This window comes from Phyllobates terribilis, unplaced genomic scaffold, assembly GCF_046119375.1.
Source record: "Phyllobates terribilis strain yellow unplaced genomic scaffold, ASM4611937v1 Scaffold_1__5_contigs__length_1240528914, whole genome shotgun sequence".
In the NCBI taxonomy this organism is placed as follows: Eukaryota; Metazoa; Chordata; class Amphibia; order Anura; family Dendrobatidae; genus Phyllobates; species Phyllobates terribilis.
Window position 1 is genome coordinate 743,942,179 of NW_027362761.1, and position 26,300 is coordinate 743,968,478.

Here is a 26,300-nt window from a genome sequence, read left to right on the forward strand (position 1 = left end):
TTCTTTGGTCTTCTTTCTTTTCTCCATGCTCAATGTGGTACACACAAGGACACAGGACAGAGGTTGAGTCAACTTTAATCCATGTTAAGTGGCTGCAAGTGTGATTTAGTTATTGCCAACACCTGTTAGGTGCCACAGGTAAGTTACAGGTGCTGTTAATTGCACGAATTAGAGAAGCATCACATGATTTTTCAAACAGTGCCAATACTTTTGTCCACCCCCTTTTTTAGGCTTGGTGTGGAATTATGTCCAATTTGGCTTTAGGAAAATTCTTTTTGTGTTTTTTCATTGAAGACAAATTAAATGAAGAGAATAATACCAAAGAATTTGTGATTGCAATCATTTTCAGGAAGAAACTGAGTATTATCTGACAGAATTGCAGGGGTGCCAATACTTTTGGCCAGCACTGTATATATACACACACAAATGTGGTCAAAATAGTTGGTACTCCACGCTTAATGAAAGAAAAACCCACAATGATCACAGAAATAACTTCAATCTGACAAAAGTAATAATAAATTAAAATCTATGAAAATGAACAAATGAAAGACAGACATTGCTTTTCAACCCTGCTTCCACAAGGCCTGGACGAAATGATGGTACCCCTGAAAATGTGACAAAAGGGACATGTTAAATCAAGTTGTGTCCACTAATTAGCATCACAGGTGTCTACAATCTTGTAATCAGTCAGTGGGCCTGTGTATAGGTCTACAGATTCTCACTGTGCTGTTTGGTGACATGGTGTGTACCACACTCAACAGGGACTAGAGGAATCAAAGGAAAGAGTTGTCTCAGGAGATTAGAAAGAAAATTATAGACAAGCATGTTAAAGGTAAAGGTTATAAGACTATCTCCAGGCAGCTTGATGTTCCTGTGACTACAGTTGCACATATTATTCAGAAATTTAAGATCCATGGGACTGTAGCCAACCTCCTTGGACGTGGCCACAGGAGGAAAATTAATGACAAATCAAAGAGACAGATAATACGAATGGTAACAAAAGAGCCCAGGAAAACTTCTAAAGAGATTAAAGGTGAACTTCAAGCTCAAGGAACATCAGTGTCAGATCACACCATCCATCGTTGTTTGATCCAAAGTGGACTTCATGGGAGACGACCAGGGAGAACACCATTGTTGAAAAAAAATCATAAAAAAGCCAGGCTGGAATTTGCCAAATTACATGTTTACAAGCCACAATGCTTCTGGGAGCATGTCCTATGGACAGATGAGACAAAAATGGAAGTTTTTGGCAAGGCACATCACCTCTATGTTCACAGACGGAAAAATGAAGCATATCAAGAAAAGAACGCTGTCCCTACTATGAAGCATGGAGGAAGCTCTGTTATGTTCTGGGGCTGCTTTGCTACATCTTGCACAGTGTGTTTTGAATCTGTGCAGGGTACAATGAAATCTCAAGACTATCAAGGGATTGTAGAGAGAAATGTTCTGCCCAGTGTCAGAAAGCTTGGTCTCAGTCGCAGGTCATGGATCTTGCAACAAGATAATGAACCAAAACACACAGCTAAAAACACCCAAGAATGACTAAAAGGAAAACATTGGACTATTCTGAAGAGGCCTTCTATGAGCCCTGACCTAAATCCTATTGAGCATCTTTGGAAAGAGCTGAAACATGCCGTCTGGAAAAGGCAACCTTCAAACACGAGACAACCGGAGCAGTTTGCTCATGAGGAGTGGGCCAAAATACCTGTCGAGAGGTGCAGAAGTCTCATTGACAGTTACAGGAATCGTTTGATTGCAGTGATTGCCTCAAAAGGTTGTTCAGCAAAATATTAAGTTAAGAGTACCATCATTTCTGTCCAGGCCTATTTCATGAGTTTAATTTTTTTTTTAATTCTGTGGAAGCAGGGTTGAAAAGCAATGTCTGACTTTCATTTGTTCATTTTCATAGATTTTTAATTTATTATTACTTTTGTCAGATTCAAGTTATTTCTGTGACCATTGTGGGTTTTTCTTTCATTAAACGAGGGGTACAAACAATTTTGACCACATGTTTATATATCCAACTGAACTAACAGTCCTTCTGAGGACTAATCCAGCTGCACATCTTCAGTGGTGATAGCAGGAGTTAGGCAGGCCGGGTATGTGGCAGACTATAAATAAAAAACAGAAGAAAAAGGCTCACCACACTGCAGATGATTTCACAGCCTCAGCCTCAATGTCCTGGTAGGTGCCCGTCCTTCACGTCTTGCCAGCAAACCATCCAAAGAATATATATTGATAGGAAAAGACGGCACTGCATACCAGTCAATAAAATTCCAAAGTGCTTGTTTAATAATCCATGATTAAATGGTGGAATACAGCCATATCATGTGATGATTAAGGGCGCAGTAGCACCAGAAACGTCAGTTGTCTTCGCATGATGTGGCTATATTCCATCATTTAATCATGGATTATTAAACAATTTTATTGACTGGTATGCAGTGCCGTCTTCTCCTATCAATATGTGGCAGACTGCAGTGCATGATACAGCACAAGAGGGTCCATTGAACGTCCTGTTAGTATAGGTATTCCACAACATATACATATCCATCTGAACTAACTGTCCTTCTGTGACACAGGTACTTTAGATGCAGTGACACAGAAACACAGAACAGCCGTACAGGGTTAATAAATGAGGGGGAATTTATTGTAACAGGTCAATCTCCACGCAGGGAGTAACAGGAGAAATATGGGGATGACAAGGGGAGTAGTAGTTAAAAGGCTATAACCGACAAGCCACAGTTTGGCTAGTTGTAGCAGAGTCGAGACGGTTGTAATCATCAGTTTTACACTTAGCTGACTCTTGTTCCCCACAAGGCCATTGCCAGCTGATGCCGGTGTTGTTTTCTTCTGGCTTCCCTGCCTAAACAAGGCTCCGTCTTCTGGCGGCAGCGGGCGGTCTCCAGTTTGACCCGCTGAGCCCCTAGTCCATAACACTGCACCTCACTTGCTCGGCTCCACGGACCCTGCATCTCTTCTCCCTCTAGTCGGGCTTTACTCCAACTGTCAACTCCCTGCTTTCCCACGCAAAACTCCTTTTTCTCCCTCTTCCTAGATATGCTCCCCTGCAACCAGAGGCACGGCCCCGGCAGTTCCAGATCCCTTGTTCTGAAAGTACTTACACCCCGGTCTTTCCCCTTACACTTCTGAGGACTAATCCAGCTGCATATAATCAGTGCTAGGCAGGCAGGCAGTGTATGTGGCAGACTGCAGTGTATGATACAGCACAAGAGGGTCTATTGAACGTCCTGTCTTCTGCTGCTGTAATAATTACAGATATCTGTAGACATAGCCCCAGATATAAGGGGCCAGGGCAATTTTTTTTTTATCTTAATCATGGTTATTTGCTTAAAAAGCATTCCAGAGTACACCATTTTTCTTCTCCATTTGCTTGTCCTCACTGCAGAATAAAGCCAGATCTGTTCCATATTTCAGCGATAAAAATCCAGAAATTTAAACTGAACGTGGAAAATATTGGCCTCCTTTTCCATTCTGTTGTGTGTTGGTCAAGCTAGTCACACTAGGTCTCTGTGTAGAATAATATTAATAAATTACAGGACTGCTTTTCAAAACCGTGGTTCTCTGTCAAACATATCACATATAACTGCGGTTCAAATCCAGCAATTTGTAGTGAACATAGAAAATATTGTCCTCCATTTATAGATTATAGCAGTGTGTCAGTGTACACCATTTTACAGTTCCATTTGCTTGTTTGCAGAATACAGCCAAATTTTTGTAGTTTTATTCATATTACTGTATTGTGGAAGCAGAGGATCTTTTTTCAATGATCAGACGCATATGATCCATATGACTGCTGTAATAATACAGAAATTTTGTGGAACATGTCAAATATTCCACTCCTTTTAAAGTCAGCCACCTGTGTTTTGTTGAAGCAATTGACACTTGGTCTCTGACAAATACCATACTATTAGGCGACTGTCTGAAGCCGTGGCTATCAGACATTATCCCATATGACTGCCCTAATAATCCAGCAATTATTGTGAGCCTGTCAAATATTACACTCCATTTAAAGTATTGCAGTTGAGGGTTCAAACTTATTCTCAGTTGACCGCTGACAAATAGCATATTTGTGAAAAATGTTGTCAGAGTATTACGTCACTTTTGCGGACTGCCGAAAAAAAAAACCATACAAAAAACAAGCTAAATGGGAAAAAATGTTAAGAAACATTCTTTCCAGGGTAATGACTTGTATAAAAGGCCAAATAAATAAAAAAAAAATAAAGTTATGGACTGTGGAAGACATTTATGCGAACAGAATGAACACTCATCTGTAGCTGTTGATGATACCACCTAGCAGCAGCACCTGTTCCTATTGTAAATGCATCTAACAGCGTTATTGATAGGGAATAGAATATATTTTAAACTTTTTTTAAACGCAGTATAAGGCAATAATAAGTGTCTGGATCAGTATAATACGCTATCCATACTGCGATACCTCACCCGTAAAAGAATTTCAGATAAGACAGTTAATATTCTAGAATATAGAATCTATTTGAATTGTTCTTCCCATTATTAAGGATTGTCTTCTATACTGTTATTGCATATGCAACAATTTCAAGGGCTGCCAAAAATTAGGACGCACTCCAATACACATTTGAAGAGACGTAAAAAAAAAGATAAATAAAAACACAGTAGGATCTTTCTTTAGTATAAAAACCAGACTTGCCAATGTAACCTCAATGTAATCACATTGTTCAGCTCCTGCACCTCCTCCTCCAATTTGGTCTCCATCTCCGAAATGACCACACAAGTTGAAAGCACTGCAGCACTGCCTTGGCCAAGCGCCAATAGGCTGTGCTGAACATAACATGCTTAATGCTTAGGTGACACACCGCCCAGCGCTGAAGAGTTGTTGTAAGCTGTAACACAGCAGCCTGATCTGTGGCTGACACTGCTGAACATACAGCCAGTCATGGTCATGTGTGACAATGGGTGGAACCTGGTGGAGGAGAAATGACAGCCGGAGTAGATACAGTTTCCCTCTATGCCAGTCCTTTCACCGAGCTAAAGAATATGGCTGTGGTGAAATATAACTCACTGAGAGGCAGTGTCAGACTGAAAAACATTGGGCCCACCAGAGGATTTGATTCTGAGGGCCCACCTTTCTCTCCCGCTCAAGAGCCCCATAGTAGCTGCAAAGTTTGCGCTATCATGAACTCTCCTGATGGAGAAGCCAGGGCCCACCCAATGAGTCTCTGGTGGGACCGTCCAACCCTGCAGAGAAGCAGCCCTGGCTAAGAAAAGTGTGTGGGAAGGTTCCTGGACACTCTATGGCTGCTTTATTACTGAGGTGGAAACCCAAGCAAACATGGGAAGAACATACAAAAAATCCTTGCAGATGTTGTCCTTGCTGGGATTTGAACCCATGATCCCAGCGCTGCAAGGCTTCAGTGCTAACCACTGAGCCACTGTGCTGCCGTTCACCCTCTGATATCTAACAGGCTAGAGAAACTTGCACCTACTGCCACTCTGTATCTTCAGCTGCTCAGTCTACCTAATAAAATTCCTGAGAAGGAAATTGGGGATGGCTTCACTACTGGTACTGGGGGCAGTGCTAATACCATGGTGTCGTACCATAGTTCACTGGAAATATTCCAGGCTGGTAGGAAGCAAGCAGATTTCCACAGAAAAGTACCAGCAGTAATGTTCTTGGAACCGTGCTTGTGGAATGCGGGGACAACACCGGGAGAAAAAGTGAGAAATAGAGAGAAATTCCAAGTAAGAGAAAACTAAGCAGATGGTGGCCTCTATCATCATCATGACCTCACCTTGGTACTATGAACTCTCCTGAAGGAGAAACTAGGACCCAGCCAGAGGATTCTACAGTCCTCTGGTGGGCCCGTCCAACCATGCCAAGAAGCAGCCCTGGCTAAGAAAAGTGTGTGGGAAGGTTCCCGGACATTTTATGGTTGCTTTTTATTGTGGACTTGGCTCTAGTGAGATGTGCCGTTCCTGGCCACATTCACCTGTCCATGTGATTGTCGTTAGGCGATCCTTCCCACTTAAGTCCACTGGTGAGGGCACGAGTATTGTTGTGGGATCCGTGCTTGTGGAAGGCGGAGACGACGCAGGGAGAAATTGTAGCAGCTGGGGACCGAGTATGGACACCTGGTCGCCGCCATTATGAAGTTGTGGACACCTTCCGCCTCCACAAGCATAAAAGGCCACATTTCAAGTGCAAGCAGCTGCCCAGAATTCTGTCTGTTTACAATTTTGGCCTGTGGGTGGGTGGCTGACTTCATACTTGCGCTTTCATTCCAAGGAATGAGGTAGGGACAACTGAACGCTGAGCTGGGACAAGGACGTGGACAGTGATTGTTGCAAGTCTGCAAAGGCAAGTGCATGGCGGGAGGCATCTTCGCATGCGCCAAGGATCACTTCTGATGGGCACACTTTTAGGCAGTGACCTTGGAGTCAGAGATGCTTTCAGGGGTCTTCCCCATGCTGTTCCCATTTCTTTTCAGCACTGTATGCATGTGTCTGATCATGTCTCACACACCACATGGCCAGATAAGGTTGTAAAATGTTAAAATTACATTTCCAGGTGAATGCATTCGTCTTGGTTGAAAGCAATGCAAAAGTGCAAAAACGCATCAAAAACGCTACTTGTGAACATAGCGAAAGGTGTGGAGGAGAATTTTTTTTTTGTATATTTATTTTGCCTTATATACAAGTCATTACCCTGGAAAGGATGTTCCTTAACATATTCCCCAGGAAAATCCATTTTGATGTCATTTTTGCATGTTTTATTGTGAGTCTGTAAAAGTGGCATAATACCTCTGACAACATTATTCACAGCAGTGACCTGGGTGTCAGAAATGCTTCCAGGGCTTTTCCTCATGCTCTTCCTATGGCATTTGAGCACTGTTGCCATCGATTTGTTCAATTTGAAGGCCCTCTGCAGACCGCCAGGGGGGGGCGCCAGAAAAATGCTCGAGTTTCCCATTGGGCTTGTTACTCGGACCGAGCACTTAAGTATTCCAATTTACTCGTCTCGAACAACGAGTACCCGAGCATTTTACAACCTTATCTGGCCATGTTTTGTGTGACACATCATCAGACACATCCTGTTTCATTTATGATGGAGGGACTCTGAAAGTCACAAAGCTTATTTTTATAAGGCCATCAGGCAGCCCTTACTATTCTTAAAGGGCCAGAAGTCGGCCCTCATTATTGTTAGAGAGCCATCAGCCGGCTATGCTTTGTTGTTTCCATTATTAACGAGTGGGTCTCCTATACTGTTATTGCGTATGCAGTGACTGCAAGGGCTGCCAAAAATTTGTACGCAACCCAATACCCCTTTGAAGAGACATAGAGGAGGGTCTCAGTAAAAAAAATGTTCCCATTATAAAGGAGTGGTTCTCCTATACTATAAATGCCCATGCTGTGACAGCAAGGGCTGCCAAAATTTGGGAAAAAACCCACTAACAATTTAAAGACACATAGAGCTGGGTCACAGTAACAAGGTACGACATGTTCCCATTAGAAAGGAGAGGGTCTGCTATACAGTTATAGGGTATGCAGTGAGTCCAATGGCTGCCAAAATTTAGGAAGAAACCCATTAACAATTTAAAGACACATAGAGCTGGGGCATAGTAACGAGTACGACATGTTCCCATTAGAAAGAAGAGGGTCTGCTATTCAGTTATAGTGTATCCAGTGAGTCCAACGGCTGCAAAAATTTAGGAAAAACCCCACTAACAATTTAAAGACACATAGAGCTGGGCCCCAGTAATGAGTACAACATGTTCCCATTAGACAGGAGAGGGTCTGCTATTCAGTTATAGGGTATCCAGTGAGTCCAAGGGATGCCAAAATTTAGGAAAAACCCCACTAACAATTTAAAGACACATAGAGCTGGGCCACAGTAATGAGTACGACATGTTCCCATTAGAAAGGAGAGCGTCTTCCATACTGTTTGCCTATGCAGTGAAGCAACGGCTGCCAAAAATTTGGAGGAACTCCAATGCCCCTTGCAAGAGACGTAGAGGTTGGAGAACCTCCTGAAAAAATCCTCCCATTATTAGGAAGGGGGTCTCCACTACTGATTGCCTATGCAGTGAAACAACGGCTGCCAAAAATTTGGAGGAACTCCAATGTTCCTTGCAAGAGACGCAGATATGTTGATATAGTACATATGGTGGTGATATGGTGGTGGAGGATGAGGATGTGGAGAAGGAGGAGGACAAAGGCAAATAGAAAAAATCAGGAAGGATATTCCCATGTCTGGGTGTGAAGACAGAGCTGCAAGGAAATAGAGTTAGACCTCCCAAAAAAAGGACACTGTATTTAAGTTTATGTTATGCTGCTATCATTCGGTTTTGTTGAGAAGTCTGGCCCAATCCAGCCCTTGTTAATTTTTATAAGAGTCAGCCTGTCAGCATTTTCAGTTGTCAGGCATAATTCCACCAGCAGCACTAAAAACCCACTCTGACAAAACGCTAGTGGCAGGGCGGGCCAGGACCTTCAAGGCGTAAAGAGCCAGTTCATTCCACATGTCCAGCATGGATACCCAATAGTGATGAGCGAGCATACTCGCAAGTACTCGGTACTCGTCCAAGCATCTCAGTACTCAAAATGCTCGGAGCTCACCGAGTACTTGTGAGATGCTTGGGCGGATGCTCGGGTCCCCTCCCTGCATGTTTGGCACTTTTTAGAGCGCCAATCAACATGCAGGGATTGCCTGTCACTCACTGTAATGCAGCAGCCATGTTGGTTATGGCATTACAGTGATTGGCTGGCAGCACAGCGCCATTAGTTCTATATCAGATCTGGCGCCGCTGTGCTCGTCAGTCTACTCCGCAATCAGGCAGTGTAGGGAGAGGTGCTGCTGAGCTAGGGAGAGATTTGGTTGTGTATTAGGTAGTGTAGGGAGAAAACAAGTAAATTACACATATCCATCTCAACAAACAGTCCTTCTAAGGACTAATCCATCTGCAGAGATATCAGGCAGGCAGTGTATACAGGCAGGCAGGCAGTGTATATAGCAGACTGCAGTGCATATAGCACAAGAGGCTCCATTCCAGTTCTGCCTTCAGCTGCTGTTATATATTTCTAGACAAAGGCCCAGGTCTCAGGGGCCAGGAATAATTTTTTTTGGATCTTAATCCTCATTATTTGCTTAAAAAAGCAATCCAGAGAACACCGTTTTTCTGCGCCATTTGCTTGTTGGCACTGCAGAATACAGCCAGGTCCTTTCCATATTACAGCGCTAAAAATCCAGCTATTTAAAACTGTGGTTTGTCTGTCACACGGATCACATATAATTGCGCTGAAAATACTGCCATTTTTGGCCTCCATTCAAATTTTTTTTCATTGTATCAGCAAAGTTTTGACACCCGTTTGCTGTTCAAAATAGTTACCTACAGGCCAAGTATTTAAAACTGTAGTTTCTCCACCACACGGATTGCATATAACTTCACTCCAAATTCAGCCATTTGTAGTGAGCGTGGAAGGTATTGTCCTCCATTTAAAATGGGCAAGGCGCGTGGCAAGGGACGGGGAAGTGGACGTGATGGGGATGGTGATGGTGCATGCAGAGGCCAAGGCCGAGGCTGTGGGTAAGCTGAAAATGTGCCACAACAAACACCCACATCTTCTCGCCCGACCTTCCTGTCCCAATTCCTAGTTCTAGTACTATTGAACCCAGAGCAGTGTCAAAAGGTTGTTGGTTGGATAGCGGATAATGCTTTCAGTCACTTAGCCACCACCACCATCACCACCCTGTCTTCCACACGGTCAAGTCTCAGTAGCCGTGAGTCTGGACTGCATATTCCTCACCCTGATGCTGCTTCCTCCTTCCATGCCGAGTGCCCAGAGACAACTGATCCCAGACTTGGACACTCTGAAGAGCTGTTAATTTTTCCATTTATAGATTCGGGCCTCTCGCCGGGTCCACTTGAAGCAGGGCCAGAGGAGATCGCATGTAGCGATGCCCAAATATTTGAGCGGCCACGGTCACACGAAGGCGATGGTGGGAAAGTGTCACTAGAGGTAGACGATGATGAGACACAATTGCCAGAAAGTCAGGAGGACGATTAGGGTGCAGAAGTGGAAGACGAGATGGTGGATGATATAGTAAGTGATCCAACCTGGTAGGAGGACATGCAGAGGGAGGACAGCAGCACACAGAGGTTTGGTGGCCGCAAACAGAGAAGGCAGACAACCGTTCCCCGTAACACCAACACAAAGGAAGTTGCCAGTACAACTGTTAGGTCTTCCCGAGTCTGGTTGTTTTTTAAAGACTCTGCCGATAACCCCAAAAAGGCCATTTGCACCACCTGCCAGGCCAGCATCAGCAGGGGTGGCAAAACTAGCAGCCTGACTACCACAAGCATGATCAGGCACATGGCAGCAAAGTACCTGACTTTGTGGGCCAAACCCCAGGGTCCAGGAACAGTGTCTGTGGGTGGCACCATTGCTTCTTCCGCTGTTCTGCATGCAAGCCAATCCCCTGTCCATGGTGCATGCGAAGATGCCTCCTGCCCTGCACCTGTCGTTGCACATTCTCGAGTAGCAGCATCAGGAAGCACGTCCACGTCCTTATCACTGCGCAGTGTTCAGTTGTCCATACCCTAGTCCTTGGAACGCAAGCACAAATACACAGCCAACGCCCCACATGCCACACTACTAAATTCCCACATTTCACAACTGCTTGCGCTCGAAATGTTGCCTTTTAGACTCGTGGAGACAGAAGCATTCCACAACCTGATGGCGGCAGCGGTCCCTCGGTACTCGGTCCCCAGCCGCCACTATTTCTCCCAGTGTGCCATCTCCGCATTACACAAGCACGTGTCCCAAAACATTAGCCATGCCCTCAACAACGCAGTTACCGGTAAAGTCCACCTAACCACGGACACGTGGACAAGTGCTTGTGGGCAGGGACGGTACATCTCGCTGACTGCACACTGGGTTAACATAGTGGAAGCCGGGACCCAGTCGGAACTTGTGACGGAACACGTCGTCCTGACGACAAGGATTGCGGGCCCTAGGTCAAACAGGGTTGCCCCCACAGTCTACAGCTGCTGCACCTCATCCTCCTCATCCTCCTCCTCTTCAGCCTCCATCTCCGATATGACAACATCAGTCACAAGCTGGAAGCACTGCCTCGGCCAAGCGACAACATGCTGTGCTGAGCTAATATGCTTAGATGACAAACCGCACAATGCTGAAGAGTTGTGGACAGCTGTGAAAGAGCAGGCAGATCTGTGGCTCACACCGCTGAAGCTACAGCCAGGTATGGTTGTGTGTGACAATGGCCGGAACCTGGTGGTGGCTCTGAGGCGAGGCGAGCTCACACACGTACCATGCCTCGCCCATGTGCTTAATCTCGTGGTTCAGCGGTTTCTCAAATCCTACCAGGAGCTGTTGGATCTGCTTGTTAAAGTAATCCGCCTGTGTGCCCATTTTTGAAAGTCACCTACAGCTTCCGCCGCCCTTGCCGTGTTTCAGCAGCATTTGCAGCTTCTGGCTCACAGACTGGTGTGTGATGTGCCCATGCATTAGAAATCTACACTGCAGATGTTGGGAAGGATTTGTGAGCAGAAGAGGGCAGTTGTTGAGTACCAGCATCAACAAGGCCTTCGGTATTCAGTTCAGACTTCACACATAAGACCTTAGGAGTGGACATGGATGTCAGACATATGTACCATCCTAGAAACTTTGAGGACTCCACCAAGATGGAGAGCGGCAATGACGCCATAGTTAGCATCACCATTCCGCTTCTCTGTCTTCTGAAAAGCTCTCTGCTCACAATCAAAGAGGATGCATTGCAGGCAGAGCACGATGAGATGGAGCAAGGAACCATACAGGGTGATTACACACAGCCCAGCCTCATCTCATCCCAACGTGGATTGGGTGACAATGAGGAAGTGAAGGAGGAGTAGGAGGAAGAATAGGAGATAGTTTCATGCGCTATATAAGAGAGCATGATCACTCGTCCTCTTGGTTACGACATGGAAGTCTTGCCTGTTAGCAGTCTGGCACGCATGGCTGAGTTTATGTTACGCTTCCTTTCCCATGACCCTAGCGTTCTCAAAAATTTGCATGACAGTCATTACTGGTTTGTGACACTTCTAGACCTACGATACAAAGAGAACTTTATATCTCTTTTTCCTAAGGCGGACAGGTCTACAAAAATTGGGCAGTACCAGAAGGCCCTTGTTGCCGAACTATTAAAAAAATTCCCATCTGAAAACACTGGCAGCAGAGGTCACAGTTTGTTGGACAACAAAGGACTACAGGCGAAAGAGACACAACTCCAATCAAGCAGAGGCAGGGGAACACTGTCAAAGTTCTGTGACAATTTTATCAGCCCCTCCCATCGCCCAGGCCCTGAGGCGCGGGGTACTCTGACAAGGAGTGCAAAGTTTGGGAAGATGCTGAGGGAGTACCTTGCCGACTGTGCCAACGTCCTCCATGATTCTCTGTGCCTTATAATTATTGGGTATCCAAGTTGGATACGTGGAATGAACTGGCGCTCTACGCCTTGGAGGTCCTGGCCAGCCCTGCCACTAGCGTTTTATCAGAGTGGCTTTTTAGTGCCGCTGGTGGAATTATAACTGATAAGCGCATCCGCCTGTCAACTGAAAATGCTGACAGGCTGACTCTTATAAAAATGAACAAGGGCTGGATTGGGCCAGACTTCGCACCATCACCGAATGATAGCAGCGTAACATAAACTCAAATCCAGTGTCTTTTTTTGGGAGGTATATTCCCATGCACCTTTTCACACCCACACATGGGTATACGCTTCCTGATTTTGGCTTTTTGCTCTTGTCCTCCTCCTTCTCTTCATCCTCATCCTCCACCACCATATCACCAGGGTGACCGTGGTCCGTGATGCAACACCCACATAATTTTTTTAAAGGGTGTTTATGATGCCCGTAAAAAAAAAATTTGGGGGCAGCCCTTGCATTCACTGCATGGGCCACCACTATGGGAGACCCACTTCCTAATAATGTGAACATTTTTTCATGAGGCCCTCTACGACTCTTCCAAGGGGCATTGGAGTGCCTCCCAATTTTTGGCAACCCTTGCATTCACTGCATAGGCAAACACTATGGGAGACCCACTTCCTAGTAATGGGAACATATTTTCATGAGGCCCTCTACGTCTTTTTCAAGGGGCATTGATGTGCCTCCCAATTTTTGGCAACCCTTGCATTCACAGCATAGGCAAACACAATGGGAAACCCACTTCCTAATAATAGGAACATTGTTTTCAGGAGGCCCTCTGACCACCACGTCTCTTCCAAGAGGCAATGGAGTGCCTCCAAATTTTTGGCAACCCTTGCATTCACTGCATTGGCCAACACTATGGGAGACCCACTTCCTAATAATGGGAACATTTTTCCATAAGGCCCTCTACGTCTCTTCCAAGGGGTATTCGAGTGCCTCCCAATTTTTGGCAGCCCTTGCATTCACTGCATAGGCCAACACTATGGGAGACCCACTTCCTAATAATGTGAACATTTTTTCATAAGGCCCTCTACGTCTCTTCCAAGGGGCATTGGAGTGCCTCCCAATTTTTGGCAACCCTTGCATTTACTGCATAGGCAAACAGTATGGGAGACCCACTTCCTAATAATGGGAACATTTTTTCATGAGGCCCTCTACGTCTTTTCCAAGGGGCATTGATGTGCCTCCCAATTTTTGGCAACCCTTGCATTCACAGCATAGGCAAACACAATGGGAAACCGACTTCCTAATAATAGGAACATTGTTTTCAGGAGGCCCTCTGACCTCCACGTCTCTTCCAAGAGGCAATGGAGTGCCTCCAAATTTTTGGCAACCCTTGCATTCACTGCATTGGCCAACACTATGGGAGACCCACTTCCTAATAATGGGAACATTTTTTCATAAGGCCCTCTACGTCTCTTCCAAGGGGTATTCGAGTGCCTCCCAATTTTTGGCAGCCCTTGCATTCACTGCATAGGCCAACACTATGGGAGACCCACTTCCTAATAATGGGAACATTTTTTCATAAGGCCCTCTACGTCTCTTCCAAGGGGCATTGGAGTGCCTCCCAATTTTTGGCAACCCTTGCATTCACTGCATAGGCAAACAGTATGGGAGACCCACTTCCTAATAATGGGAACATTTTTTCATGAGGCCCTCTATGTCTCTTCCAAGGGGCATTGGAGTGCCTCACAATTTTTGGCAACCCTTGCATTCACTGCATAGGCAAACACAATGGGAGACCCACTTCCTAATAATGGGAACATTTTTTTTCAGGAGGCCCTCTTCTACGTTTCTTCCAAGGGGCATTGGAGTAGGTCCAAACATTTGGCAGCCCTTGAATTCACTGCATAGGCAAACAGTATGGGAGACCCACTTCCTAATAATGGGAACATTGTTTTCAGGAGGCCCTCTAAGTCTGTTCCAAGGGGTATTGGGGTGCGTCCAAATTTTCAAAGGGGTATTGGGGTGCGTCCAAATTTTGGGCAGACCTGCCACTCACTGCATACGCAATAACAGTATAGGAGACCCAATCTTTAGTAATGGGAACAACAAAGCATAGCCGGCTGATGGCTCTCTAAGAATAGCGAGGGCCGACTGCTGGCCCTTTAAGATTAGTAAAGGCCGCCTGATAGCTCTATAAACTTAGGCTTTGTGGCTATCAGAGTCCCTCCTTCATAAATGATACAGGATGTGTCTGATCATGTCTCACACACAACATGGCCAGATAAGGTTGTAAAATGCTAAAATGACATTTCCCGGTGAATGCATTTGTCACGTTTGAAAGCAATGCAAAGGTGCAAAACCGCGTCAAAAATGCTACGTGTGATCATAGCCCAAGGTGTGGAAGAGTATTTTTGTTTTTGGTTACTTATTTTGCCTTATAAACAAAAACAAGTCATTACCCTGGAAAGGATGTTCCTTAACATATTTCCCAGGAAAATCCATTTTGGTTTCGTTTTAGTATGTTTTATTGTGAGTCCGTAAAAGTGGCGTAACACCTCTGACAACATTGTTGACAGCAGTGACCTGGGAGTCATAAATGCTTTCAGGGGTCTTCCCCATGCTGTTCCCATGCCATTTGAGCACTGTTCCCATCGATTTGGCCAATTTTTAGGCCCTCTGCAGACCGCCAGGGGGGAGCCTCCTGAAAAATGTTCAAGTTTCCCATAGACTTACATTGGGCTCGTTGCTCGGGTCGATCACCCGAGTATTCCAATGTGCTCGACTCGAGCAACGAGCACCCGAGTATTTTAGTGCTAACCCATCACTATACAAGATCTCTCTTGCCCATATCTGGTTATTTATTTTACTATTACTTTTTGATCTAAAATAGTCCCTTAGGGATATTTCTCTTTTTGTATGACCTAATTTAGCTACGGACTTTTAAACTTTCCTATCACATGGGTTTTGGTATTTTTAAAAATAATCTTAATAAAAATTGTTAGTTTTTAGAGGATTTATATGTTTACACATTTTGGGACACAAAAGGTAACAAGGTCTTGTACTGTATGGTCCAGTCATCATTAAAATAAATAAATAGGGGTACTCAAATAACGCTGCATGATCCAGTCACAAGCCAATATGTGTAAAAGTACAGATTAAAAGTACTATTGAGAGCATGGAAGATATGGGAACAGGCGATAGAAGGGACTAGATTCTAAGGAACAGTTATAGAGAAAAAGGAATAGTTAGATTAGTGAGGTGAGGTGATAGGCCAGTATAAAGAAATGCATTTTTAGGGCATGCGTTGAACTGTGGATACAGGGAATTAATCAGATTGTCTGGGGTAGTGCATTCCATCGGAGGTTCAGAGTATAGAAGATGTAAGTCTTACATCATTAGCAGAACAGGGAACACATGTAGGATGATAGAGATGAGGGAGGAGATGTAGGGTCGTTCAGAATTGTGGAGAACTTGATGAGAGAGATAAGTTTTTATTGTACTCTGTATTGGATGGGTACCCAGTGCAATGACTGGCGGAGGGTGTAGGCATCAGTGTGGAGACTGTACAGAAATATGACCTTGGCTGCCAAATTCAAAATACATTGGAGAGGGGATTGTTTATTAAGAAGTAGACTAATCAATAGAGAGTTGTAGTGGTCCAGCCAGGAATGAATCAGAGCAACAATAGGAGTTTTTTTCAGTGTCAAAGGTAAGAAAAGGACAAATTTTGGAGATGTTTTAGAGGTGCAAATGACATTAGCAAACGAGTGATCGGATGTAGGGAGTGAAGGAAAGATCTGAGTCAAATATAACCCCAAGACAGCAGGCATGTAGCTTGGGAGTTTTGGTAATCCACCCTCAGAAATGGAAATTTAGTTTGGGTTACTGGTTCAGGTAGTACAGTGAGAAGAAATTAAGAGCTTGGTAACTTCTTATTCCATTACCTGTGCAAAGATGAAAGTGAACTTATTGAAGTGTGGAAGGATATAGGATCCATGTGCTGAGGTTGATTATTGTGGCCTGCACTTTAGGACTGAGGACTGAGTAGGGAGTGGAAAGTATCAAATAGTCATTTAGGTTTGTTGGATAGTGAGGTGATGAGGGTGGTGAAGTAGGTTTATTTGGCAAGATGAAAGGCAGAGTTATATGTTTTGAGCATAAACTCATAATGGATGAATTGTTCTAGCTTACAAGATTTTCTCCACAGATGTTTGGCATACCTAGATCACTGATGAAGAAAATATGTCTGCAGCGTGTGCTAGGGCTGCCATTGTCTGTGCCTGGTCATGCTGCGTGTGCTGGGTGAGGCTTCATTGAGGGTACTTTCCAATGTCTTATTATAATGTATCAAAGCTAAGTCAGGACAGGAGAGGGAGGAGGTTGGGGTCAACGATGAATACAAATTCTTCATAAGTTGCTAGGCTTGATGGCACATAGATTTCTATATGTGTGGTATGTATGGATATATTAGTGGACAAACAAATTTTGATTAACAAAGAAAGAAGGTTGTAGTCAGAGAGGGGGAGAGGGGAGTTTTTCTTAGGTAAAATCTGTACTCAGTGAACACAAACTTTCCCATTACTGAGATAGGAGATGGCAGCTGCTACTAATTAGATTCTATGTAGTTCAGAGGAGGGAGGAGTTAAAGGTAGAGCTCCTCCCTTCTCCTCTTCCCCCTTTTATCTACATAGTCTCATCACTAACAGCCGCCATCTCCTATCTCAGTAATGCAATGTTCTGTCTTCACTGAATACAGATTTTACTTGAGAATTTTGGTAATGACAGTTCAGTTTTGGCATGGAAGGAAGCATATATCTCTGATAAGACATATTACAAAGTTGTTTATTTTCATGCATGCTATTGATTTATGAAATAACAATTAAAATTATGTTGACTGTTTAAAATCAGTTGTACTTATCTGAATGGGGGTGTTTGGTAACAAGCACATGGATTTCTGCAAGCTTCATTCACATAAATAGAACAGTCGCATGAATTTCTTTACCAAAATCTCTTGCCTATGAACATGCACTTATTCAGCAATCTGTGCATGGCAAGTGTTTTGTTCAAATTCATTAAGACTTAAAGGGGTTGTCCACTTTCTAATTAATTTTTAAAAATGTGCATCCATTCAGCCACGTACTGGACTAGAGCTCTGTCCTATGAGGGGGGGTGGCACTTTTGGAATAAGGACTTTGGCGCTGAAATGGTTGCTATATTATATCAGCAATTAGATGGAATGGCTGCTTGTAACAATAATTACAACATGATCAACCCCTTTAAGTTGGCCATACATATTAATAATGCCAAACCTGATTGAAGTTTTTTTTTCTTCTTTATTAATTATTTTTGAATTCAATTGCTGCATCCTCTGGCTGATAGGTCATACAGGAAGAGCTGCAGCTGTTTCTCCCATATGCTAAGGTGTTGAAACAGATCTGTGACTCATATAGTTGAGCATATTACCTCCAGCACCCTGTTTGTTCACACATGTTACACACTTTTTTCTTTTTTCTTTACAGTTCTGCATTATGGAGTGCCCTGTGTTTTTTCCATTTCCCTTTTAATGATTGTTGTTATTTGGGTAGGACAGGCTGGTCATCTGATGTGTATGGGGTTGTGCAGACTTTTTTTATTGTTTTGGGCAGTGGCATAACTTGAAGCTTATGGGTCGCAAAGCAAAATCTCCATCAGGGCCCCCCATTATTACTAGCCTTTAATAAATATGTCTTTCAATATGAGCCAAAAGGTCCCTTTTGGGGCCTCTTAGGCTCCAGGACCCAGTAGAAAATGCAAATCCTGCACCTAATATAATTACCATAATTATGTCCATGGTTGTGGGTGCCAGAAGCTGGACCTCCATCAATATGATATTTATGACCTATACTCTTAATATAAAACTCATGGAAAAAAAAACTTTTAAAGAGGATCTTTCCCCAGGTCAAAAGTGGCCAGTTTTTGCTCTTATTTTATTCCCCCTGTTTCAGAGTATTTCGGATTTGTTTTGTTAGCAAATAAAAAGGCAAGTATATCTGGACTCGTATGGTGGATTAAAAATAAGAAAGTGGCATACATGGGGAGCAACAGTAATAAAATAAGAACAAAAATGTGTCACTTTTCACCTGGTGACAGGTCATCTTTCAGCACATCAAGGCAATTTTGTATAGTTCCCTGCTTTTCTGAAATGCAATTTGTAAGCATAATTATATCTAAATATGTATGTATTTCAATGTATTTAAAAAAAGAAAATACTCATTGCTGCATACCCCATACAGCTTCCTCCTGGTACTAACATAAATGATAGTATTCAAGATATACAGTAAAACTAATACAAATAAGTACTGCTACAAACTATCCCTAAACATCTCTAAACATACTAGTACTATAATTATGGGTTTTCTTGGAATTCTAGAAATGTATCCAGCCTACAGCATTGTTGTTTCCAGCGCTAAGCAAGCTACTCCTGAATGCAGGCAGAAGGCATTTGTTGTAATGGAGGAATAATACACATCCTACTTAATGACTTCCCAGTCTTTACTAACAGTGAAAAGCGGGTTTAGAGAACATAAGACAAGTAGTAAAAGATTCTTACCTAGCAGAAAAAAGCTCATGGGTATAAGAAATTGGACAGCGGAGTGTATAGATAGCATTGTGTTAGCTTGCAGTGTCGTGTGCTCAGCTCCGGAGTATTTTACTCCAAGTCAGAAGGAAGTACATTGCCAAGCCCATAGCTGCACATGCATGGACAAGCATGATTTCTTAAGAAACTCAAAAATCTAATACAAGTTATTTCGCTACTGGTAATATAGTTGGTTAGTAGAAGTGAATGAATTTATGTTTTTGATACAAAATTATGGATAGGAAAACACATGTAGGTTTATATTTTTTATTCCTTATTTTCCTGAAAATAAAATTGGATTCTGATATTTCCCGGTAGCTGGATTATTTGGGCCAGATCAATTAAGACTAGAGTTTTGCAAATCAGTCTTAAAAGATAGGCATATAATCAAAAAACTCACCAGTTGTTCCATTTCCCCCTGGCAACAACTAGAAGTGACACAAATTAATTTTAAAAAGCATACATTTTTATTGCATAATCAAATATTAAAAAAAATAATTAAAAAACAGTAATAGATGCTGATAAGTAGAAGAGCTGGAACCCAACAAGGTTATATATTAGCATAATTTGAAAAACAATTACATAATAATTAATAGAGATAATAAATATTATACAATGTTCTAGGGAGATATTTCATAAGCACATAATTAATAAATGTCACAAAAAGCAGAGACAAAACTTGGAATAAAACTCATGGTGTAGATGTAAATTGATCTGATAATAGATGTCACATATGTAATAAATGCTAATTTTACAGTGTTCAAAGAATGCCCCTTAATTAATTGTTGGTAACCATTTTTTATCTTCCCACAAAAGTAGGGAGTACAGATTTTATATACTCTATTTATTTCACTATTGCAGGATTCACATCATGACTAGAGATGAGCGGTGTTCGACTCGAACTGTTCGCCAATCTCCAATTCGAGCTGTTTTGGGCGGTGTTCAAGCCGTTCGGCGAACACGAAAAATTTGAAAAAAATTCGGCTGTTCGAGGTTATGTTCGATAACTGTTCGTGCACCAAAATCATAACTGGATTTTTTCTCAGTAATGCTGAAAATTAATGTTAATACGCAGTTTTAACATTTACAGTGGGGAGGTGCAATCTGTCAGCCTATCAGCAGCGCACACACGGAGCAAAGAGCTTTTTTCACACAAGCAAGGGCATGTGTCATTGGCAGTGTATGTCACATGTCCTTGCCCTATAAGACCCAGCCATTTTCCCCGTCGCCACCATTTTCTCACTGCTGCAGCTGCGTGTTAGACGGCACCGCTGTTGCTGTGTGTGCTATACTTTCAGTGTTAATTTCAAGCCAATTTTCACACAAATCTACAGATAGCTTGGGAGTAGGGAATAGTTGTGATCGCAGTCCTTTTGAGGACTAGGTTACATCATTTCCTATGACTTTTATCAGGCAGGTCTGTGCTTTTAAATAGATAGGTTGGGAGTAAAGACTAATTGTAATTGCAGTCCTTTTGAGAGCTAGGTTACATCAGTTCCTATCACTTTTATCAGGCAGGTCTGTGCTCTTAAATAGATAGGTTGGGAGTAAAGACTAATTGTAATTGCAGTCCTTTTGAGGGCTAGGTTACATCAGTTCCTATCACTTTTTGCCAGGCAGGTCTGTGCAAGTTTTTTTCACAGCATTTGGCTAAATCTAGCAAAGCAAATCCTTTTTGGCCTCTTGCAGTGTGTGTTAGTCAGTGGAGTAGCCTATCTGGGTTGCAAGCTACACCACCTGTGTATAGAATACAAATTTTTTTACTGCACCTAGTGAAGTAAAATCTTTTGGGCATAGCATCATTCTATTAGTCCATCTATACTAACCTCCACCAGTTTGCAAATTCAAAATAATTTTTATCTGCATCTAGCTCTGAAAAAATATTTTGGCTTCGGCTTGTAGCAGTGTGTGGGACTTGTTCTATTAGTTCATCTATACTAACCTCCACCAGGTTGCAAATTCAAAATAAATTTTATCTGCATCTAGCTCTGAAAAAATATTTGGGCTTCGGCTTGTAAAAGTGTGTGGGACTTGTTCTATTAGTCTATCTATACTAACCTCCACCCGGTTGCAAATTCAAAATAATTTTTATCTGCATCTAGCTCTGAAAAAATATTTGGGCTTGGGCTTGTAGCAGTGTGTGGGACTTGTTCTATTAGTCCATCTATACTAACCTCCACCAGGTTGAAAATTCAAAATAATTTTTATCTGCATCTAGCTCTGAAAAAATATTTGGGCTTGGGCTTGTAGCAGTGTGTGGGACTTGTTCTATTAGTCCATCTATACTAACCTCCACCAGGTTGCAAATTCAAAATAATTTTTATCTGCATCTAGCTCTGAAAAAATATTTGGGCTTCGGCTTGTAGCAGTGTGTGGGACTTGTTCTATTAGTCCATCTATACTAACCTTCACCAGGTTGCAAATTCAAAATAATTTTTATCTGCATCTAGCTCTGAAAAAATATTTTGGCTTCGGCTTGTAGCAGTGTGTGGGACTTGTTCTATTAGTCCATCTATACTAACCTCCACCAGGTTGCAAATTCAAATTAATTTTTATCTGCATCTAGCTCTGAAAAAATATTTGGGCTTCGGCTTGTAGCAGTATGTGGGACTTGTTCTATTAGTCTATCTATACTAACCTCCACCAGGTTGCAAATTAATAATAATTTTCTGCTGCATCTTGCCTGTAAACTAATTTTTGGCATATTAGCAGTATGTGGTACTCATTCTATTAGGCCATCTATATTAAGCTCCACCAGCTTTCAAATTACTAATAATTTTTAGCTGCATCTTGCCTGCAAAATAATTTTGGGCATAGTAGCAGTGTGTGGTACTCATTGCATTAGGCCATCTATACCAAGCTCCACCTGCTTTGAAATTAATAATAATTTTAGCTGCATCTAGCCCGGAAAAATTTTTCTCTTCCCAATAGTGGTAGCAATAGAAATATGGGGTGCGCACCTGGCTAACAAAAATATACGCTTCATGACAAAAAACACCAGCCTATCGCACTGCATTAATAAGATGGCATCATCGTCTCTCCCATCTACACCGGCTAGCATTCCTGTGCCTAAAACACAATGCATGGGTCCGCGCTAGCCACGATGCTGAGGGGTCTAAAGCTGCTGCTAACGCTTTATCACAATCCAATTGGCAGATTTTCACAGAGCTCCTCCCCAACGCCCACCCATCGGGCAACAGTTGCCCACCCATCGGGCAACAGTTGCCCACCCTCCCTATGGGATCTAGTGGCGAATAGTTGATGCCATTAATCAGAGTGTCAGCTGTAGTGTTGAGCCACCCCCGTAGTGTTCGAGTTCGGTTCATCGAACACCCGTATGTTCGCCGAACTGTTCGTCGAACTGTTCGTCGAACACCTTCGAACACCGTTAAAACCAATGGCAGGCAAACAAAAACACATAGAAACACATAGAAAACACCTTCAAAGGTGCCCAAAAGCTGACAAACTGCTCAGAAGACGCAACTACATATAGTCATGCGAAAAGAAAAGAGGTGGAGGAGTAAAAGGAGGGGGAGACACAGATATAGACATGTCATGCCCTTCTAAAACCAAAAAAGTGCGAAGGCGACACGGCCAGTCCGTTCCTGCCCGTGCGACCTCCGTGTCGCCAGGTTTGTGCCAGAGCCGCGGTGGACCCTGACGGCCAGCCCCCCTCTCCCAATACTGGTGCCTGTCCGCTGGTGGGTCGAGCGAGCCCCCCTGCGGTGGAGGCAGGTCTAATCTTTTTAATTTAAATTGTCTCTCTAATTTGAATGAGTATACTTTAAATCCTTTTACAAGGATCTATTGGAGGGCAAGTCTGATGCCAGCAGCCGCGTAATTCCAGCTCCAGTAGCGTCCACTAAAGCTGCTGCACTTAAAAAGCTTTTATAAGGATCGAGCTTGGCGGTCCACCGCAAGGCGTCCTACTGCCAATCCCAGCCCCTGTGCCTTGGGGTGCCTCCCCGATGCTCTTCACTGAGTGTTCCGGGGGCCCGAACCATTTCCTTTGAAAAAATTAAGTGTCCAAACAACAGGTGGTGTAGCTTGCTTAACAGCTGGGATAATCCGCTGACTAGCAGACACTGCTACTAGGCACAAAGCATTTCCTGGGCTAGATGCAGTTAAAAAATTTTAATTAGATACTCTCGTTGGATGCTGAGAAAGCATTCCATAGAGTCTCCTGGCACGCCATATATTATTCTCTTAAAAAGCTTAGGGAAGGGGTCTAGGGGACCCTTTTATAGGCAAAATCACGGCCCTGTATCACAATACGTCACCTAGGCTGAAGATAAATGGAACATGGTGGTCATGGGGGATTCCCTGTTAAGAGGAACAGAGGCCGCTATCTGCAGACCAGACATAACCTCAAGAGAAATGTGCTGTCTTCCAGGAGCAAAAATTAAAGATGTGTCTGACAGGATATCAAGACTCTTCAGACCTACAGATCACTACCCATTCCTGCTAATACATGTGGGGACAAATGACACCGCAAGAAAGGACCTGGAAACCATCTGCAGTGACTTTGAAGACTTAGGCAAGAAAGTGAAAGAATTGGGAGCGCAGGTGGTCTTCTCATCCATCCTCCCAGTGGATGGCCATGGAACAATGAGGTGGAATAAGATTCTACAGGTGAACAACTGGCTACGTCGATGGTGCCGTCAACAAGGATTTGGATTTCTGGATCACGGAATGAATTACCTAGACGATGGACTACTTGCTAGAGATGGGGTGCACCTTGCGAAGACTGGAAAACATGTATTTGGAAGTCGCCTTGCTACACTCATCAGAAGAGCTTTATACTAGAACAATGTGGGAAGGGAAGCAAAAGGCCAGAAAAAGCCATACAGCTGACAAATACTATTGAGATCTCTGCTACTGGAAGTGGAAAAGAAGAACAAAGACAAAACAATTTAAATAATAAAAATATGGGAGGAAGAGAAACCAATCACAAACTAAAATGTTTTTATACAAATGCACAAAGCATGGGCAACAAACAAGGAGAATTGGAACTACTAATGCAGGAAAAGGAATATGATGTCATTGGAATCACTGAAACTTGGTGGGACGATACACATGATTGGAATAAAAGGCTAAAAGGATACAACTTATTTGCAAGAAACAGACTTGATAAACGAGGAGGAGGTGTTGCATTGTATGTTAGAAAAGCGTATATCTGCACAGAGATTGAAGCTTCAGAGACTGGGAGTTCTGTGGAAACTGTTTGGGTAAGAATACAAGGAGAGAACAACGGAAAGGACACCATTGTAGGCATTTACTACAGGCCACCTGGGCAAGCTGAAGATATGGATGAACTCTTTATGTATCAAATGACCAAGTTCTCCAAAAAATATGACGTAGTGGTCATGGGAGATTTCAACTATCCAGACATTTGTTGGGAATCTCTCTCAAGTAAAACTAACAGGTCAAGCAAATTCTTATCCTCTCTTGCTGACAACTTTATCTTCCAAAAGGAAGGGGAGAAAACAAGGGGACCTGCTACTTTGGATCTAATCCTTATAAACAGGGAGGAAATGGTTGAGGAGGTAAAGGTGGCTGGGACCCTAGGAGGCAGCGATCATGCTATTCTAGAATTTTGGATAACTAGAGGAGGAAGACATGTGAAGACTCAAACTTCAAGGTTAGATTTTAGAAAGGCAGATTTTAAGAGACTCAGAAAGAGAATAGGAGGGATCCAATGGCTGGATGTCCTTAAGGACAAAAATGTCCAGGAAGGATGGGAAATTTTTAAAAATGAGATTCTCAAAGCACAATCGTTAACAATCCCGAAAAGTAGGAAGAATGGGAAGCATTTAAGGAAACCAGGATGGATGAACACAGAACTTAAACACATGCTAAAAAGAAAGAAAGAAATGTTTATTAAATGGAAAGAGGGAGGCATATCTAAAGAAGATTATAATGCAGTCTGCAGATCCTGTAGGGCACGTATCAGGTTAGCTAAAGCTGACAATGAATTAAGGCTTGCAAGAGATGTCAAAAGCAATAAAAAAGGATTTTGGGGGTATGTCAAAAGTAAAAGAAAAGTCAAAGATGCTATAGGATTTTTACAGGATGAAAATGGAGAAATGGTAAGAGAGGATGTTGAGAAGGCCGAACTTTTTAATTCCTATTTTGCATCTGTTTTCTCTCAGAAAGAAAATGTAACATCAACTGATCTTCACTGTCCTTTTAAAGGAATAGAGGAATCCAAGTTATCTGTAAACAGAAAGATTGTGAGGGAATATTTAGCTAACATAAATGAGTTCAAGTCTCCAGGTCCAGATGAATTACACCCCAGAGTACTGAAGGAGATCGTAGAAGAAATTTTAGAACCACTCTCCATAATCTTTGAAAATTCTTGGAGAACAGGAGAAGTCCCAGAAGACTGGAGAAGAGCAAATGTTGTTCCTATCTTCAAAAAGGGGAAGAAGGTGGACCCAGGGAACTATAGGCCGGTGAGTCTGACTTCTATACCAGGAAAGATCTTTGAAAAAATTATTAAACAACATGTATGTAAGTAGATGGATAAGAATGAAGTGATTAACCAGAGTCAGCATGGGTTTGTAACTAACAAGTCATGTCAGACTAACTTAATTTCCTTCTATGACAGAATCACTGACTGGGTGGATCAGGGAAATGCTGTAGATATAGTATATCTTGACTTCAGCAAAGCATTTGACAAAGTATCTCACACCATCCTTATTGAAAAAATGACCAAGTATGCAATGGACCAGGCAACTGTTAGGTGGATTCATAACTGGCTTAGTGATCGGACTCAAAGGGTGGTTGTAAATAGCTTCACATCCAGCTGGATGAATGTCTCAAGTGGGGTACCACAGGGCTCCGTCCTGGGACCTGTATTGTTCAACATCTTTATCAATGATTTAGATGAAGGAATTGAGGGTAAACTGATTAAATTTGCTGATGACACAAAGCTAGGAGCGATAGCTAATACTAGAGAAGAGAGAGAGAGGATTCAAAAAGACCTAAATAAACTGGAGCAGTGGGCAGCAACCAACAGAATGGTTTTTAACAGGGAAAAATGCAAAGTACTACATCTGGGCAATAAAAATGAAAAAAGCATATACAGAATGGGAGGAATAGAGCTAAGCAACAGTACATGTGAAAAAGACTTAGGTATACTAATAGATCATAGACTGAACATGAGTCAACAGTGTGATGCAGCAGCAAAAAAGGCAAGTACAATTCTGGGATGTATTAACAGAAGCATACAGTCTAGATCACGCGAAGTCATTATC

At 42.8% G+C, this 26,300-nt stretch overlaps 1 protein-coding gene across 3 annotated transcripts in view; it reads right to left on the bottom strand.

Moving 5' to 3' along the window:
• LOC141149036 (disintegrin and metalloproteinase domain-containing protein 10-like) overlaps window positions 1–19,149 on the bottom strand; it is a 258,254-nt gene extending 239,105 nt beyond the window's left edge. For all 3 annotated transcript variants that reach the window (XR_012245373.1, XM_073636861.1, XM_073636860.1), the window contains exon 1: window positions 19,015–19,149. Coding sequence is in view for 2 of the 3 variants with exons in the window: in XM_073636861.1 (XP_073492962.1) it covers window positions 19,015–19,072 (58 nt within the window). In the remaining variant the exon portion in view is untranslated. The remainder of the gene's footprint in view (window positions 1–19,014) is intronic.
• Between the last annotated feature and the right edge of the window lie 7,151 nt (window positions 19,150–26,300).